The sequence below is a fragment of the Odocoileus virginianus genome, chromosome 16, assembly GCF_023699985.2.
Source record: "Odocoileus virginianus isolate 20LAN1187 ecotype Illinois chromosome 16, Ovbor_1.2, whole genome shotgun sequence".
NCBI lineage: Eukaryota > Metazoa > Chordata > Mammalia > Artiodactyla > Cervidae > Odocoileus > Odocoileus virginianus.
The window spans coordinates 30,670,380-30,690,528 of NC_069689.1; the positions used below are offsets into that span (position 1 = coordinate 30,670,380).

Genomic DNA, 20,149 nt, shown 5'->3' on the forward strand with positions numbered 1-20,149 from the left:
GAGCAACCCTTAATCCCCAATCTGTAAACCAAAAGACACACCCAGAGGTGGCAGAACAGCTCTAAGGCACTGTCTACAGAGGGAGGAGTGGGTGATTCCCCAATGGCTGGGATGATCCTCCCACTCATTAGCATATGAATTAACCCCCGCCCCTGCGCGCTCTCTCGAAAAACCTAGGCTGCATTCCATGACCCGAACCCTTGCCCTCAGCAATGGTCCACATCCTGAAGCATGTGCTTCTCTCTGAATTCTAACAAATCCACCTCCCACTTATTGCTTTGTCTCTCACTGAATTTTTGCAACAAAACCTCAGAGCCTGAGCCTGGGTTTTGGTCGGACTTGTGTCCCGGGAGAAAGAGCTGAAGGAAAAGAGGAAAAAGCAGTGGGAAAAAGGTGCCAAGGAATCCCCTTCATAGCCTACTGGAAAATTTGTTAGATATCTGACCGGTGCTCAGTTTCCATTGGCCTGATTTTTGGCACAAAGAGTAAGGACAGAAGAACCCCCGCCGGCTTGGGTAACCGCTATTGGGGCTCAGCAGATAGTGCCTTTGGGACATACTGAAGAGTAGCCTCTCCAGAGTCCCTCAATTGCGCCTGTGAGACTGTCAAGACTAGCACCATGACAGGCGCCCTGAACTAAGAGTAGGCCTAAGTTTCAGTTTCTCCTGAGGGTAGGGTAATTATCTGCCCTCAACAGGCCACCAGAGACCAGCTAATCAGTACGCGCCCAGTAAACCTCTGAGAAGGTCCCCTGGAAAGTCCCGCGCGCGCGAAAGTTTGTACCAATAAAATTGCTTTGCAAACATATAACCAATCCGCTTGCGCCCACTACCCACTGCTTATGTTTGAAATCGAGCACCCTATAAATGTGTGTGGAAACTGGGGCTCGGGGCTCTCTGACTTTGCATCACTGCGTTTGTTGCAGCACGGGCCCTGGCTCGAGTCAGCAATAAACTTCCCTTCCTTTTCGTGTTGCATTGTCATGGAGGTCTTCTCTTTTCCTGCTGGGGGATTCGGACAGCGGGCGTAACAGTGCCCACTGCCGCCTGCCTGTTCGCGGGGGGTTCGAGGAAACGAGAAATGAGAGATTGTAATTGTTAGGCATGTCCTTCCAGCCAGAGGAGCGAGGGCCTTAACCAGAGGTCTTCTGGAATCTGAGGCTGAGCCGCGTGGGCTTTCTGCTGAGTTTGTCTTTCGCTGCCCCGGTTTCCAGCACGACAGACCTTCCACTGCGCTGGGTTTTCTTCGCGTTCCGCTTCTACCTCGGGAGCTTCGCTGAGTTGGGCTCCTGCTGCGCTTGGCCTCTTCCGCGTGGAGGTTGTTTCTGTGGGGCTGCTGGGGCTGGCAGGCGGCCCAGACCTCGGTTTCAGTTTCCCCTGAAATGGTGGGATTCCCCGCCCCCATCAGGTAACCTGGAGCCAGCCAATCAACATGCGCCTAGCAAGAAAAAGGGAACCTATCAGGGGAAAGCTGAAAACGCCCAAGTTTGAAAAAAGCCCTGGAAGGTTTGGGCCAATAAGATTACTTTGCAAACATGTAACCAATCCGCTTAAGCCAGCTACCAACTGCTTATGCACACCTTATAAATTGGGTAACAGCTTGAGCTCAGCGCTCTCTGACTCCGTACCACTGCGTTGGATGCGCGGCGGGAGCCCTGACTCGAGTCAGCAATAAACTTCCCTTTTTTGCGAGTTGCATTGTCTTGGAAGCCTTCTCTCTTCCCGCTCGGGGATTCGGACATCGGGCATAACAGTTTCAGCCAGGTTTTATCCGAGTCACGGCACCATAGATGTCACGCGAGTGTATGCTCCTCGGTTCTTTGTCTTGTCACAACAAAGATTTGGAGTGACGGACATTAAAGCCCCTCGGCGGGTCGCAGCTCTCGGAGGACAGACCGTGTTATAGCTCTTAAATAAATCACTGTTACAGCTCAGTGTTACAGCTCTATTTATTTAGATGATAGCAGGAAAATCCATCTTCGATCCAAAGACGGGAAAAGAAGAGCACCCTATCGTGTGGGAGAGAGAGCCCAGGTCTTTTAGCCACCACCATTTTGGACTCCTTTTCCCTATTCTAACTACCTAACAAAACCCATGTCCCCTGGATATGGGGATAAGAATTGGCAGGCAGATTCTTACCCACTGCTCCACCAGGGAAGTCCAAGACACTTGCATTTTTGTCCTCATTCTGCCACATTGCAGGATTTCTAAAGCATTGAAGAGCAGATTCCAAAATACTCTGAGGGTTAGGAAAAACAATGCAACCAATTCTTTTTGTGTTTAAAGGTTTTGTGATTCTACATGTCTTGATTTATTAATACCATCTATTTGACCTAATTAATCTGAACTGAGATAAGGTGTAGCAGGCTGATCCTTAATGGGATTATTTATGGGCTACTTATTCTAGTGCATCTGAGGAAGGGAAGGGAGTGTTTATACAGGAACCAGCTGCGTGGTGAGGATGTCTTGGTTCCTGTTACCAAAAGACTGTACAGCCAAGGCTCGGCAGGCCGGATTGGAACAATAGCCAAGAAAATATTTGAGGGGACCCAGGGGCCTTTCAATGAGAGTGTCGTCAGGACATGCTTCCCAGATGGGCTGTTACAAATGATTCATTTGGAAACTAATTGACAAGGATGAGTGGGAAGTTTAGTTGGCTAGAAGATTCTTATTCTTAGTGAGAACTTTAAGGGTCTTAAATGGTTTGTCATTAAGAGTCTCGGGGAGCAGCTAGAACAATGCAGATTCATCCATAATCCCTTTCTGCTGTTCACCACCACCCATGATCCATCTGTGTAGTTTCTGAACAGTCAGCAATTCCAGGTTTTAAATAGTTTGTAAATTTTCAGTTTCTACACATTTTATCATCCACTCATGATTTTTCAATTAAAGCATTTTAATTCCTTTCTCTGTTCAGCTGTTAATGCTGAGATCCATATTTAGTTTTATAAGCTTCTCCCTGTTTTTTTTTTTTTTTTTGGCTCATGAAATTTTTTTTTTTGTTTGTCATGGAAATGTAAGAGTGGAATATTAATACATTTCAGTTTAGTTCTGTAATGTCAGGAATTTTTCAAAAAAATTAAAAGATGGACTGGAGCTTTTTCTTTGTGAATAGAAACTGGATGCCACAGTGATTTCATGTGGGTTTAAAAAAAAAAAAAAGTCAACACCCCTCCCCAACAGCTCTTACATGCCTGAAGGCCACAAAGGGCATGCCAATGCTTACAGTGCTTCAGAAACTCTATGGAGTTTTGAACTGGGAGGAATCCTGAGTTCTCACATGGGATGGCCCTGGAGGCCCTCACACCTTTAGCATTCGGTCTACTTTGGGCTGTGTCTGTTGTTGGGAGCTGCCAGTAGACTACAGCCACCTTTGTTTTAAAGACTAGGTATGAATAATATGCAGCTTCCCCTTGGTGTCTATAATGAGAGAAGGTTGTTTAGAAAAACTGCCAGAAGAATCTTTCTGGACTGTTGGTCAGATTAACATAGGAGGTCTTCTTAGTAGTCCAGTCGCTCTAAGAAATTGAATAGACAGATCCAAGAGCTTCTGGGTATTGTCTAAAATTAAATTCATGAAAAGATTAAGGTGGGAAGATTTCTTTAGTTTGGCCTTCTTACTTTCTGGTTGAGATATGGATGAATAGAGTCTTGATTAATATAAAAAGTTAGGAATGTTGGAGATTATGGATTTTAGTTCAAAGATTTTTTTCCCTTATACTGGGACTGAATTACCTCAGATTAAAAAAAAAAAAAATAGCCAAATTCCCAGAGGTCACCTGAACTGGGTTAATTGCTTGTGGGGTTAATTTTAACTTCTAGAGCCTTTGAATTGCTAGAGGCAGTAGTTTTAAATGTGGGGGCCATCAGCTTTCCTTAGAGAACTACCTTTTAGTTGAAGGTGACTTTTTTGGGCTAGACTAAGGGAATTTTGGTTGAGGGGGAAGGGAAAGAGAAGTGTGAGGGGGTGGTTAATACCTTTTCACTGGGATAGCCTTTGGAATTGGGTTTGTTAGATTCCACATGAGATTTGTGTGAGGTTGATCTACAAAAAAGAGGAAAACTGCAGTTATCTAGGTTATATGCAGGTCACTCCCCAGCCATTTTAAAACCCCAGTAAAAGTAAAGTTTTCCAGGCATCTGTTATAAGGACAAACTGTGGTCCTGGCAAACTGAAGTCTGTTCCTATATGGTTGAAGGGAGACCTTATTCTGTAGTCATAAGAAGTTTTCTTGTACAAGTGGGATCATCCATTGGATTCAAATCTGAGCTCCTAGCGGGTCAGAGCCCTCATTCTGGGCCTAATATTGTTGGCCAGTGTAACAGTTGAGAAATGGAATACTTCTTGCCACATCAGTAAACAAAGGATGTTACAGTCTTAGTACTTACGGCCACCACAGATGGTGAGCTGGTGAGCCCTGAGGGAACTCAGGAAGGAAAGAATACCTGCCATCTAGTCAGACCCCACTCACTTCTTGAGGTGAGCCCTGAGGAAGCTCAGGATGTGAAATCAAAGTCGCTCAGTTGTGTCTGACTCTTTGTGGCCCCGTGGACTATACAGTCCATGGAATTCTCCAGGCCAAGATCCTGGAGTGGGTAACCTTTCTATTCTCTAGGGGATCTTCCCAACCCATGGATGGAATCCAGGTCTCCCGCATTGTAGGTGGATTCTTTACCAACTGAACTATCAGGGAAAGCCCTGAGGAAGCTCAGGATGTGAAAACAAAGGATATTGGGCCCAGATAGCTGAGGTGCATATCAAAGGAGTGATTCCAGTGAGCCCAGATTCTTGCATCTTCCCATTCATAGAAAAGCAGTAAATTCCTTAAAGTGGGATACCTGGTTTTCTTTAATTAATAATTGTTTGATGTTCAGACTACCTGTCCTTTGTTGCAAAACTTCTATGTAACCTGGCTCCTCCCCTCACCTCCTTGGAGCAGTTCTCTCAGGGTTACTTGAGATGCTGTCTCCTGGGTTTGAAGTCCTAAAAAATTCCTATCAAATAAAATATAACTCACAGTTTTTAGGTTGTGAATATTTTTTAAGTACACACAATGACTTAGAATTCTTGGGTCCTTCAACTCACACATCATTGTCCACTGCTCAGGTGTCAACAGTTATTAAATTTCAGGATTCTCAAAATTAGGATGTTCTGAAGAGTGGTTGGGGCCCAGGAATCTGTAACTTAAAGCAAATCTTTCCGTGGCCTTTAAGAGTTTGGGTGGACAGGAAGGAAACTTCACTTTCAGGCTCCATAGCCTCATAGCTTCTTTCTGAGCTTTCAGGTCTGAGAGACAAGAGGAGCCTTTTGAAGCAAATCTCTTAGGATACATTTATCTGTGTTAAATCTCCATTTAAAATTCCTTTAGTCATGGATGTGAAGCAAAGCTGAAAAGGGTGAAACTTTTCAGAACCTGAAAAACAAGTTGTGTTAAAGCAAGTGAAGCCCTGCCTTCTCCCTAACTTGACCCTCAATCTATGAATACTAAATTGCCTTTTCCTGCCACCTCCCTTTTCCAGCCATTTGCCTTGGCAGTATCATTTGTTGTGGTGGTGCAGCTGGGTCAAGTGAGACTAAGAAGGGGCAGTTTCTGAAGCTCTGTGTTTGCATACTCTGAGATTTTGGGCCTTACCTGGGTGCCATTGGCTGAGGACTGAGTTGGCCCTGGGGGACAGACTCTGCTTGGAGCCACCTGCTGCTCTCTGCTGCCTCCTTGGTGGAATATTCTCACAAGTCTCTCCAGGCCATCTGTTTGAGGTCAGGATGAGTTGTGCTATAGTTTGTTACACCCCAGTTGCACTCATTTCACACGTAGCAAAGTAATTCTCAGAATTCTCCAAGCCAGGCTTAAACAGTACGTGAACTGTGAACTTCCAAGTGTTCAAGCTGGATTTAGAAAAGGCAGAGGAACCAGAAATCAAATTACCAACATCAGTTGGATCATAGAACAAGCAAGATAATTCCAGAAAACATCTGCTTCATTGACTATGCTAAAACCTTTGACTGTGTGGATCACAACTGTGGAAAATTCTTCAAGAGACGGGAATACCAGACTACCTTACCTGCCTCCTGAGAAACCTTTATGCAGGCCAAGAATTAACAGTTAGAATCAGACATGGAACAACAGACTGGTTCCAAATTGGGAAAGGAGTACATCAAGGCTGTATATTGTCACCCTGCTTATATAACTTACATGCAGAGTACATCAGGAAATGCCAGGCTGGATGAAGTACAAGCTGGAATCAAGATTGCAGGGAAAAATAAGCAGATGACACCACCCTTATGGCAGAAAGTGAAGAGGAACTAAAGAGCCTCTTGATGAAAGTGAAAGAGGAGAGTGAAAAAGCTGGCTTAAAATCCAACATTCAAAAAATGAAGATCCTGGAATCTGGTCCCATCACGTCATGGCAAATAGATGGGGAAACAATGGAAACAGTGACAGACTTTATTTTCTTGGGCTGTAAAATCACTGCAGATGGTGACTGCAGCCATGAATTTAAAAGACATTTGCTCTTTGGAAGAAAATCTGACAAACTTAGACAACGTATTAAGCAGCAGAGACATTATTTTGCTAACAAAGGTCCATCTAGTCAAAGCTATGGTTTTTCTAATAGTCATGTCTAGATGCGAGAGTTGGACCATAAAGAAGGCTGAATGCTGAAGAATTGATGCTTTTGGGCTGGGGTGATGGAGAAGACTCTTGAGAGTCCCTTGGACTGCAAGGGGATCCAACCAGTCCATCCTAAAATAAATTAATCCTGAATATTCATTGGAAGTACTGATGCTGAAGCTGGAGCTCCAATAGTTTGGCCACCTGATGTGAAGAGCTGACTCATTGGAAAAGACCTGGATGCTGGGAAAGATTGAAGGCAGGAGGAGAAGGGGACAACAGAGAATGAGATGGTTGGATGACATCACTGACTTGATGGACATAAGTTTGAGCAAGCTCCTGGAGAAGGTGAAGGACAGGGAAACCTGGTGTGCTGCAGTCCTTGGGGTCGCAAAGAGGTGGACACAACTGAACGACTGAACAACAAACTGGGGACTGGTGTGAAAGAGTTTCATTGCTGGGGTTCAAGTATAGGGAAAAATTCACAAGATACTTGGACACCCTGTGGAGAAATCCATTGCTGCCCTTCATCTCAAGCTTGTTTCCACTATCGCATTCCAACACCTGATTATCTCCATTCTTTGTGGCCTGTCTTCAGGATCGCATCTCAAGCGAGTTATTCTCTTCAATAATAAAAGTCTTGTCAATTCTTTGCTGAAATCGGATCTATCCTATTTCTCAGGTTTGTTAGTTTAGAAGTTCCATTTAAAGGAGTAATAAAATTTAGGCATGGCTTGTTCTTGGTAAATCCAAGCTGGATCCCAGGAATTACTGTATCCCTTTGTGTAAAGGGGGCGTAGTGTTTGGTTAAGAATGTAAACTCTGGAGTTAGTGGTCCCTGGGTTCTAGCCCCAGCTCTGTTACTGAGTGAGAGCAATGCCTACTGCATGTGGTAAGGATAAGATGAGATGACATAATGACATATGGAAAGCACTTGGTACAGTGCCTTTCATATGAAAATTAGCTGCTTTGTTATTTTCTGTTCTCACAATTCATTCATTAAATAACTTGTTTTAGGTTTTACCTGGAAGAGTACCAAGTCCTGTAGTTTACTGGTTGCATTCTTCATGATTTCATATTTTCTTTTGACTTTTTAAAACTAAAAAAAAATCTTATTTTTTAATTGAAGTTTAGTTGTCTTACAATATTTCAGGTATACAGCAAAGGGATTCAATTATACACATCTAAAACGCCAATACTTTGTCCACCTGATGCAAAGAACTGACTCATTGGAGAAGACCCTGATGCTAGGAAAGATTGCAGTCCATGGGGTTGCAAAGAGTTGGACAAGGCTGAAAGACTGAACTGAATTTATTGTCTATCTATCCTTTTTCAGATTCTTTTCCACTATAGGTCATTTAAGATATTTAATGTAGTTCTCTATGCTATACAATAGGTCTTTGTTGTTAATATCTATATTATATATAACAGTGTTTGTTAATCCCGAATTTCCAATTTATCCCTCCCTACTCTACTTTTTTTCTTTGGTAACCGTAAGTTTGTTTTCTATGTCTGTGAGTCAGTTTCTGCTTTGTAAATAAGTTCATTTGTATCATTTTTTTAAGATTCCACTTAAGTGACATCATATGGTATTTTTCTTTCTGTGACTTAACTTAGTATGATTATCTCTGGGTCCCGCCATGTTGCTGCAAATGGCATTATTTAGTATATTTTTGGAAACGATGCATTTATTGGATTGCTTTTGAGTTTGGATTTGGCCCTGTCACACCTGAAATAGTCAGTCAGTTCGTCAGTTCAGTTGCTCAGTCATGTCTGACTCTTTGCAATCCCACGGACAGCAGCATGCCAGGCTTCCCTGTCCATCACCAACTCCTGGAGCTTACTCAAACTCATGTCCATTGAGTTGGTGATGCCATCCAACCATCTCATCCTCTGTCATCCCCTTCTCCTCCTGCCTTCAATCTTTCCCAGCATCAGGGTCCTTTCTAATGAGTCAGTTCTTCGCATCAGGTGGCCAAAATATTGGAGTCTCAGCTTCAGCGTCAGTCCTTCCAATGAATATTCAGGACTGATTTCCTTTAGGATGGACTGATTGGATTTCCTTGTAGTCCAAGGGACTCTCAAGAGTCTTCTCTATCCAGAGACCCACCTTCCATGGCTTGGGGACTGTGGAAAGGCCACGCAACCTCTCTGTGCCTGGGTTTCCTCTTTAAGCAGTTGGGGGATGCCAGTGCTTGCTTCTCAGGATGGCCCTGGGATTAGCTGAGGGATACCCACCCACCACCCCAGGGTCTACAACATCCACAGTCGGACTGTCACCCGGTATCCTGCCAATTCCATCGTTGTGGTTGGAGGCTGCCCAGTCTGCAGGGTCGGAGTTCTGGAGGACTCGTTCACCTTCCTGGGCATCTTCTTGGCCATCGTCTTGTTCCCCTTTGGGTTCATCTGCTGTTTCGCCTTGAGGAAGCAAAGATGTCCCAACTGTGGAGCTGACTTCACTTAAAGGGAACAACACACCTGGCTTTCCCACACCCAGCTATCTTTTTCTACTGTAAATGTCATGTACAATAGCTTTATTTGATTAAGCTTCAGGACTGTTCTGTAAAGTGAGGTGGGTGGACTGGGTACTGAGGGGAGGGGCACAAGGGTCAGGAGTGAGGACACAGGCAAAAAACAAAAGAGTCTTCTCCAAAACCACAGTTCAAAAGCATTAATTGTTCAGCGCTCAGTTTTCTTTATGATCCAACTCTCACATCCATACATGACTACTGGAAAAACCATAGCTTTGACTAGACGGACCTTTGTTGGCAAAGTAATGTCTCTGCTTTTTAATATGCTGTCTAGGTTGGTCATAGCTTTCCTTCCAAGGAGCAAGCATCTTTTAATTTCATGGCTGCAGTCGCCATCTGCAGTGATTTTGGAGCCCCCAAAATAAAGTTTCTCACTGTTTCCACTGTTTCCCCATCTATTTGCCATGAAGTGATGGGATTGGATGCCATGATTCTCATTTTTTGAATGTTGAGATTTAAGCCAGCTTTTCCACTCCCCTCTTTCACTTTCATCAAAAGGCTCTTTGCTTTCTGCCATAAGGGTGTATCATCTATGTATCTTAGGTTACTGACATTTCTGCAGGCAATCTTGATTCCAGCTTGTGAAAAGAAGAGAAACAAAAGCAAAGGAGAAAAGGAAAGATATTCCCATTTGAATGCAGAGTTCCAAAGAATAGAAAGGAGAGATAAGAAAGCCTTCCTCAGCAATCAATGCAAAGAAATAGAGGAAAACAACAGAATGGGGAAGACTAGAGATATCTTCAAGAAAATTAGAGATACCAAGGGAACATTCCATGCAAAGATGGCCTCAATAAAGGACAGAAATGGTATGGACCTAACAGAAGCAGAAGATATTAAGAAGAGGTGGCAAGAATACACAGAAGAACTGTACAAAAAAGATCTTCACGACCCAGATAATCACGATGGTGTGATCATTCACCTAGAGCTAGACATCCTGGAATGTAAAGTCAACTGGGCCTTAGAAAGCATCACTACGAACAAAGCTAGTGGAGGTGCTGGAATTCCAGTTGAGCTCTTTCAAATCATAAAAGATGATGCTGTGAAGGTGCTGCATTTAATATGCCAGCAAATTTGGAAAACTCAGCAGTGGCCACAGAACTGGAAAATGTCAGTTTTCATTCCAGTCCCAAAGAAAGGCAATCCCAGAGAATGCTCAAACTACCACACAATTGCACTCATCTCACATGCTAGTAAAGTAATGCTCAAAACTCTCCAAGCCAGGCTTCAGCAATACGCGAACTGAGAACTTCCAGATGTTCAAGCTGGTTTTAGAAAAGGCAGAGGAACCAGAGATCAAATTGCCAGCATCTGCAGGATCATCGAAAAAGCAAGAGGGTTCCAAGAAAACATCTATTTCTGCTTTATTGACTATGCCAAATCCTTTGACTGTGTGGATCACAATAAACTGTGGATAATTCTGAAAGAGATGGGAATACCAGACCACCTGACCTGCCTCTTGAGAACCCTGTATGCAGGTGAGGAAGCAACAGTTAGAACTGGACATGGAACAACAGACTGGTTCCAAATAGGAAAAGGAGTACGTCAAGGCTATATATTGTCACCCTGCTTATTTAACTTATATGCAGAGTACATCATGAGAAACACTGGGCTGGAAGAAGCACAAGCTGGAATCAAGATTGCTGGGAGAAATGTCAATAACCTCAGGTATGCAGATGACACCACCCTTAATGGCAGAAAGTGAAGAGGAACTAAAGAGCCTCTTGATGAAAGTGAAAGAGGAGAGTGAAAAAGTTGGCTTAAAGCTCAACATTCAGAAAACTAAGATCATGGCATCTTGTCCCATCACTTCATGGGAAATAGATGTGGAGACAGTGGAAACAATGTTAGACACTATTTTTCGGGGCTCCAAAATCATTGCAGATGGTGACTGCAGCCATGAAATTAAAAGATGCTTATTCCTTGGAAGGAAAATTATGACCAACCTAGATAGCATATTAAAAAGCAGAGACATTACTTTGCCAACAAAGGTCTGTCTAGTCAAGGCTATGGTTTTTCCAGTGGTCATGTATGGATGTGAGAGTTGGACTGTGAAGAAAGCTGAGCGCTGAAAAATTGATGCTTTTGGACTGTGGTGTTGGAGAAGACTCTTGAGAGCCCCTTGGACTGCAAGGAGATCCAACCAGTCCATCCTAAAGGAGATCAGTCCTGGGTGTTCATTGGAAGGACTGATGCTGAAGCTGAAACTGCAGTACTTTGGCCACTCATGCAACAAGTTTGACTCATTGGAAAAGACCCTGATGCTGGGAGGAATTGGGGGCAGGAGGAGAAGGGGACGACAGAGGATGAGATGGTTGGATGGCATCACTGACTCAATGGACATGAGTTTGAGTAAACTCCGGGACTTTGTGATGGACAGGGAGGCCTGGCGTGCTGAGATTCATGGGGTCGTAAAGAGTCGGACACAACTGAGTGACTGAACTGAACTGAACTGACGGTTTTTCTAGTAGTCATGTACAAATGTGAGAGTTGGATCATAAAGACAGCTAAATGCCGAAGAATTGATAATTTCAAATTATAGGACTGGAGAAGACCCTTGAGAGTCCCTTGGACTGCAAAGATATCAAACCAGTCAATCCTAAAGGAAATCAACCTTAAATGTTCATTGGAAGGACTATTGCTGAAGCTCCAATTCTTTGGCCACCAGATGAGAAGAATTGACTCATTGGAAAGGACCGTGATGCTGGGAAAGATTGAAAGCAGAAGGAGAAGTTGGTGGCAGAGGTCGAGATGATTAGATAGCTGCTGCTGTTGCTAAGTCGCTTCATGAGTGTCTGACTCTGTGTGACCCCAAAGATGGCAGCCCACCAGGATCCCCCTTCCCTGGGATTCTCTAGGCAAGAACACTGGAGTGGGTTGCCATTTCCTTCTCCAGTGCATGAAAGTGAAAAGTGAAAGTGAAGTCACTCAGTAGTGTCTGACTCTTAGCGACCCCATGGACTGCAGCCTACCAGGGTCCTCTGTCCATGGGATTTTCAAGGCAAGAGTACTGGAGTGGGGTGCCATTGCCTTCTCCGGTTAGATAACATCATCTACTTAATGGACATGAATTTCAGCAAACTCTGGGAGATAGTGGAAGACAGATGAGCCTGGCAAGCTACAGTCCATGTGGTCACAGAGTTGGACATGAGTTAGCAACTGAAAAACAGCAACAAAATAATTAGTCAAAGTTCTTTTTTCTTCTTTTTTATAAAATTTATTTATTTTAATTTCAGGATAATTACAATATTGTAATAGTTTTTACCGTACAAGTCAAAGTTCTTGATATAAAAAGTTATACCAGTTAATACAATTATTAAAGTTTTCATTCACTTCCACTGTATAATCATAAGGGATTTGATTTAGGAATGGTCTAGTGGTTTTCCCTACTTTCTCCAATTTATGTCTGAATTTGGCAGTAAGGAGTTCATGATCTGAGCCACAGTCAGCTCCCAGTCTTGTTTTTGCTGACTGTATAGAGCTTCTCCATCTTTGGCTGCAAAGAATATAATCAATCTGATTTCGGTGTTGACCATCTGGTAATGTCCATGTGTAGAGTCTTCTCTTGTGTTGTTGGAAGAGGGTGTTTTATATGACCAGTGCGTTCTCTTGGCAAAACTCTTAGCCTTTGCCCTGCTTCAGTTTGTACTCCAAGGCCAAATTTGCCTGTTACTCCAGGTATCTCTTGACTTTCTACTTTTGCATTCCAGTCCCCTGTTATGAAAAGGACATCTGTTTTGGTTGTTAGTTCTAGAAGGTCTTGTAGGTCTTCAGCTTTTTCAGCATTACTGGTCAGGGTATAGCCTTGGATTACTGTGATACTGAATGGTTTACCTTGAAAATGAGCAGAGATCATTCTGTTGTTTTTGAGATTGCATCAAAGTACTGCATTTTGGACTCTTTTGATGACTATGATGCCTACTCCATTTCTTCTAAGGGATTCTTGCCCACAGTAGTAGATATAATGGTCATCTGAGTTAAATTCACCCATTCCAGTCCATTTTATTTTTTTATTTTTTATTTTTTCCAGTCCATTTTAATTCGCTGATTCCTAGAATGTCAACATTCACTCTTGCCATCTCCTGTTTGACCACTTCCAATTTGCCTTGATTCATGGGCCTAACACTCCAGGTTCCTATGCAATATTGCTCTTTATAGCATTGGACTTTACTTCCATCACCAGTCACATCCACAACTGGCTGTTGTTTTTGCTTTGGCTCTGTCTCTTCATTCTTTCTGAAGTTATTTCTCCAGTAGCATATTGGACACCTACTGACCTGGGGAGTTCATCTTTCAGTGTCCTGTCTTTTTGTCTTTTCATACTGTTCATGGGGTCCTCAAGGCAAGAATACTGAAGTGGTTTGCCATTCCCTTCTCCAGTGGATCACGTTTTGGCAGAACTCTCCACCATGACCTGTCTGTCTTGGGTGGCCCTACATGGCATGGCTCATAGTTTTCATTGAGTTAGACAAGGTTGTGGTCCATGTGATCAGTTTGGTTTGTTTTCTGTGATTGTGGTTTTTATTCTGTCTGCCCTCTGATGGATAAGGATTAGAGGCTGATGGAAGCCTTCTGATGGCAGAGACTGACTGAGGGGGGACTGGGTCTTGTTCTGATGGGCAAGGCCATGCTCAGTAAATCAAATCCCTTATACAGTAGATGTGACAAATAGATTCAAGGGATTAGATCTGATAGATAGAATGCCTGAAGAACTATGGACAGAGGCAGTGATCAAGACCATTCCCAAGAAAAAGAAATGCATAAAGGCAAAATGGTTGTCTCAGGAGGCCTTACAAACAGCTGAGAAAAGAAGAGAAGTAAAAGGCAAAGGAGAAAAGGAAAGATATACCCATCTGAATGCAGAGTTCCAAAGAATAGCAAGGAGAGATAAGAAAGCCTTCCTCAGTGATCAGTGCAAAGAAATGGAGGATAACAATAGAATGGGAGAGACTAGAGATCTCTTCAAGAAAATTAGAGATACCAAGGGAATATTTCATGCAAACATGGGCTCAATAAAGGACAGAAATGGTATGGACCTAACAGAAGCAGAAAATATTAAGAAGAGGTGGCAAGAATACACAGAAGAACTGTACAAAAAAGATCTTCATGACCCAGATAACCACAATGGTGTGATCACTCACCTAGAGCCAGACATCCTGGAATGTGAAGTCAAGTGGGCCTTAGGAAACATCACTATGAACAAAGCTAGTGGAGGTGATGGAATTCCAGTTGAGCTATTTCAAAACCTAAAAGATGATGTTGTGAAAGTGCTGTACTCAGTATGCCAACAAATTAGGAAAACTCAGCAGTGGCCACAGGACTGAAAAAGTTTTCATTCCAATTCCAAAGAAAGGCAATGCCAAAGAATGCTCAAACTACCACACAATTGCACTCATCTCACACGCTAGCAAAGTAATGCTCAAAACTCTCCAAGTCAGGCTTCAACAGTATGTGAACCGTGAACTTCCAAATGTTCAAGCTGGATTTTAATAGGCAGAGGAACCAGAGATCAAATTGCCAACATCCATTGGATCATCGAAAAAGCAAGAGAATTCCAGAGAAACATCTACTTCTGCTTTATTGACTATGCCAAAGCCTTTGACTATGTGGATCACAACAAGCTGTGGAAAATTCTTAAAGAGATGGGATTACCAGACCACCTACCTCCTCCTGAGAGATCTGTGTGCAGGTCAAGAAGCAACATTTAGAGCTGGACATGGAACAACAGACTGGTTCCAAATCGGAAAAGGAGTACATCAAGGGTGTATATTATCACCCTGCTTATTTAACTTATATGCAGAGTACATCATGCAAAATGCCGGGCTGCATGCAGCACAAGCTGGAATCAAGATTGCCTGCAGAAATGTCAGTAACCTAGGATACATAGATGATACACTCTTATGGCAGAAAGCAAAGAGGAGCTAAAGAGCCTTTTGATGAAAGTGAAAGAGGAGAGTGAAAAACCTGGGTTAAATCTCAGCATTCTAAAAATGAGGATCATGGCATCCAGTCCCATCACTTCATGGCAAATAGATGGGGAAACAATGAAAACAGTGAGAAACTTTATTTTTTGGGCTCCAAAATCACTGCAGATGGCGACTGCAGCCATGAAATTAAAAGACGTTTGCTCCTTGGAAGGAAAGCTATGACCAACCTAGACAGCATATTAAAAAGCAGAGACATTACTTTGCAAACAAAGATCTGTCTAGTCAAAGCTATGGTTTTTAAAGTGGTCATGTATGGCTGTGAGAGTTGGATCATAAGGAAAACTGAGTGTCGAAGAACTGATGCTTTTGGACTGTGGTGTTAGAGAAGACTCTTGAAAGTCCCTTGGACTGCAAGGAGATCCAACTAGTCCATCCTAAAGGAAATCAGTCCTGAGTATTCATTGGGAGGACTGATGCTGAAGTTGAACTCCAATACTTTGGCCACCTGATGGGAAAAACTGACTCATTAGAAAAGACCCTGATGCTGGGAAAGATTGAAGGCAGGAGGAGAAGGGGATGACAGAGGATGAAATGGTTGGATGGCATCACTGACTCGATGGACATGAGTTTGAGTAAGCTCCAGGAGTTGGTGATGGACAGGGAAGCCTGGCATGCTGCAGTCCATGGGATTGCAAAGAGTCAGACATGACTGAGCAACTGAACTGACTGATTTTCATTCATGTAATCATAATCTAGCCTTTCGAGATACATGACTTTATAACATGGTTGTTTTTATGTTAGTCAAATGTGAAATTTTCATTCATTTTTAAGGCTCAGTAATGTTTCATTGTTTACCCCATCTTTCAAGTGCAGATGTTCTATGGGAAACAGTAGACACAGTCTCAGGCCCAGTGGGGTCACAGAAGGTGGTGTAGGAAAATAGTCTGTTCTGGTCACTGAGATGCCAGGAGTTGAAGTGCAGCTGCTTTTGGCAGATCACAGGTATCTGCCCTAAAGCAAAACCTGCTCTGCTTCCAGTGTGTCTATACTTTTCACCTACCACAGTAAAAACAAAAAAGAAACAACAAACTTTATACCCTGAGATAAATCAGAGTCACCCTGACTGGTCTGATCTCCCAACTAATAAAATATTGAATGTTTCCTACAATCCTAGACTCCTCCCCAAATAGTTTTTTCTCCAATTTTTGTTGTGTTGTTGGCTGGAGATTGTCAGGAGCATTGTGAATATAGCTGTCTTGTGAGTAAGTTGTTGCTTTCTTATCATGAAGGGATAATGTAAACTTCGTAGCCTTGGTAATCCTGTGAATTTTTAAGTCCTTCTTGTGTTTTTTATTTGATGAACCAGTCCTTCTAAAGTCTGATTCCCTTGCTCTCTTTGAAGGTGCATTTTTCTTTCCTTTTCTAAATTCTTCTTTTTCTGGTTATTCCTTTGATACCTGTCATGTCTGGATCAGCTAAAATGCAAAAGCTCAAAGATGTTCTGTATTGGTTTATGTTATTAGGTTACAATAAAAAATATTGATTTTGAAGTACTTTTAGACTTAGGAGAAGTGGCAAAAATAGTGTTACGAGTTCCCGTATACTCTATATTCAGCTTCCCCTAATGATAACATTTTACATAAACTACAATTCATTATCAAACCAGGAAACTGATATTGGTATTAACTCAATTGCAGACTTTATTTAGATTTCACCAGTTTTTATATGCACTCTCTTTTTTTTTTTCAGGTATATCAGTTCAATTCAGTTGCTTAGTCATGTCCAACTCTTTGTGACCCCATGAACTGCAGCACACAGGCCTCCCTGTCCATCACCAACTCCCGGAGTCCACCCAAACCCATGTCCATTGTGTTGGTGATGCCATCCAACCATCTCATCCTTGGTCGTCCCCTTCTCCTCCTGCCCTCAATCTTTCCCATCATCAGGGTCTTTTCAAATGAGTCAGCTCTCCGCATCAGGTGGCCAAAGTATTGGAGTTTCAGCTTCAGCATCAGTCCTTCCAATGAACACCCAGGACTGATCTCCTTTAGGATGGACTGGTTGGATCTCCTTGCAGTCCAAGGGACTCTCAAGAGCCTTCTCCAACACCACAGTTCAAAAGCATCAATTCTTTGGTGCTCAGCTTTCTTTATAGTTCAACTCTCACATCCATACATGACTACTGGAGAAACTATAGCCTTGACTAGATGGACCTAATTCTACAAAATATTATCACATGTGTAGATTTGTGTAAACACTGACATATTTAGGAGACAAAATTATTTCATTGCATAAAAGAAAGTCTGTGACTTCACCCCTTTATAATTAGTCATACTCTCATTAAAACTTAATGCCCGACAGTGATTTGTTCTTTATAACTTTGTCATTTTGAGAATGTTATATAAATGGAATCCTACATATAAACTATTTTAATAAGATTTTTTTCTTTTTAAAATTTATTTTTGATTGCACTGGGTCTTCATTGGTGCTTACGCACTTTCTCTAGTTGAGACAAATGGGGGCTATTCTTCATTTCCATTCATGGGCTTCTCATTGCGGTAGCTTCTCTTGCTATGGAGCACAGATGCTAGATGTATGGGCTTCAGTAGTTGCAGCATTTGGGCTTTGTATGTGCAGCTCATGGGCTCTAGGGCACACAGGCACACTAGTTGTGGCACATGGGCTTACTCTGCAGCATGGGGAGTCTTCCCGGGCCAGAGATTGAACCTGTGTCGGCTGCATTGGCAGGTGGGTTACTCTCCATTGTACCACCGGGGAAGTCCCATATAAGCTTTTGAAATTTTTTTCACTTAGAATAATGCATTTGTGATCCACTCAAGTTGTTATACATATCAATACATCTTTTTTGTTACTGAAAGGTATTTCACTGTGTTATATACTGTACTGCAGTATATATCCATTTATCCATTTGCCTGTTGAAACATATTTGGATTGTTTCCAGTTTTTGGCTGTTAAATAGAGCTGCTATAGACATTTTTTGTAGTTTTTTTTGTGTATAAAAATAAGTTTTATTTCTCTTTGTTTGAGTGAGAGTCTTATAAACTGTATTTGCAATTGTATTTATACAATTACTGGTGTTAAGTAGTGCTTCTTGAATTGTCCTGGGTGAATGTGAAAAGAGGTAACTTAATATATTAAGTGATACACTTAAGCGAAGCAAAGTCAAATGACATGGCATTTGGTGCTATTAATTGTTCATGGCCTTTGGTGCTATTAATTGTTGACAGTATTTCAAACAGAGTCAAGTTCTAACAGAACTGAGTTCTTACAAAACACGTGGTAGTACAAACCTGCCAAACTCAAGAGCATTTGTCTGAAAGCCTCAGTACATTGCTATGTTGTGAAGAGTGACTTTGTTCTAGCAGAAAAACATCATCCATTTCATTATATTAAAACAATTGTTCATCTGGATTTTTATTGGGTTTATAGTTTTTATTTCATTTATAATTTAAAAAAACATTTTATGGCTCTGGACCAGCATGTAATCAGCTCAGCTAAAACCAGTATTGCATATGTGATTTAGTAGTGGTGTTGGTACCGAATAAAGTCAAAGTGAGGAGGGAAGGGGACAGGGCACAACCTTTAAAAGAATAACATAGCCATTGAGGATACGACAAAAACTGGTTAGAACCAATTAAGTCCAAGGTAGTGGATGATTTGACTTCCTGTATACCTTGGGCCTCATTATACACTTATTGTAATACAAGTTCAGTTCAGTTGCTTAGTCATGTCTGACTCTTTGTGACCCCATGGACTGCAGCATGCCAGGCTTCCCTGTCCATCACCAACTCCCAGAGCTTACTCAAACTCATGTCCATCGAGTCAGTTTTGCCATCCAATCATCTCTGCCTCTGTCATTCCCTGCTTCTGCCTTCAATCTCTCCCAGTATTAGGGTCTTTTTTAGTGAGTCAGTTCTTTGCATCAGGTGGCCAAAGTACTGGAGCTTCAGCTTCAGCATCAGTCCTTCCAATGAATATTTAGGACTGATTTCCTTTAGGATTGACTGGTTGGCTCTCCTTGCAGTCCCAGGGATTCTCAAGAGTCTTCTCCAACACCACAGTTCAAAAGCATCAATTCTTTGGTGCTCAGCTTTCTTTATAGTCCAACTCTCACATCCATACATGACCACTGGAAAAACCATAGCTCTGTAATACAAGAGCATATACTAAATACATACCCACAGGTACCTGACGGTTCTGGGGCAGACCATAAAAGTCCACAATGTGGATGGTGTCCCAGTTCCTAGAAATACCCACACCTTTGCCCAAGCAGTTGAAGTAATCCTTCTGCTCATTTGTTGTTTAGTCACTAAGTTTGTATCTGACTCTTTGTGACCCCATGGACTGTAGCTTGCCAGTCTCCTATCTCCATGGGATTTCCCAGGCAAGACAACTGGAGTGGGTTGCCATTTCCTACTTTGGGGGATCTTCCCAACCCAGGGATTGAAACCCCGTCTCCTGCATTGACAATTTGTATGATTGTGAGAGTTAGACCATGAAGAAGGCAGAGTGCTGAAAAATTGATGCTTTTGAATTGTGGTGTTGGAGAAGACTCTTGAGAATCTCTTGGACTGCAAAGAGATAAAATCAGTCAATCATAAGGGAAGTCAACCCTGAATATTCATTGGAGGGATTGATGCTGAAGCTGAAGTTCCAACACTTTGGCCATCTAATGCGAAGAACTGACTCATTTGAAAAGACCCTGATGCTGGGAAAGACCCTGGGAAAGACCCTGGAAATACTAATTGGTAAAGATCCTGATGCTGGGAAAGGCAAAAGGAGAAGGGGGCAGAGGATGAGATGGTTAGATAGCATCACTGAATTTGAGCAAACTCCGGAAGTTAGTTAAGGATTGGGGAGCCTGGCGTGCTACAGTCCATGGAGTCACAAAGAGTCAGACTTAGCGACTGAACAACAACAGCTGCATTGGCAGGTCGGTTCTTTACCACTGAGCCACCAGGGAAGCCCTCCCAGTCATTAGTTTATGAAATTACCCAGCCCATAAAATCTAACCATCCCATATTTCCAGGCAACTCTCACCTGAGATGGGCTGCATTCTGCCT

The 20,149-nt window shown here is 42.5% G+C and overlaps 1 protein-coding gene and 1 long non-coding RNA gene across 3 annotated transcripts in view; both read left to right on the top strand.

Moving 5' to 3' along the window:
• Positions 1-20,149, top strand: part of LOC139038724 (uncharacterized) — a 44,838-nt gene that overhangs the window by 15,157 nt on the left and 9,532 nt on the right. The window lies entirely within an intron of this gene.
• Positions 7,487-9,173, top strand: LOC139038770 (membrane protein BRI3-like). Its single transcript, XM_070478367.1, has 2 exons — positions 7,487-7,502; positions 8,839-9,173. Exons 1-2 carry the CDS (start codon positions 7,487-7,489, stop codon positions 9,072-9,074), a joined length of 252 nt encoding a protein of 83 aa, XP_070334468.1. The 3' UTR covers positions 9,075-9,173.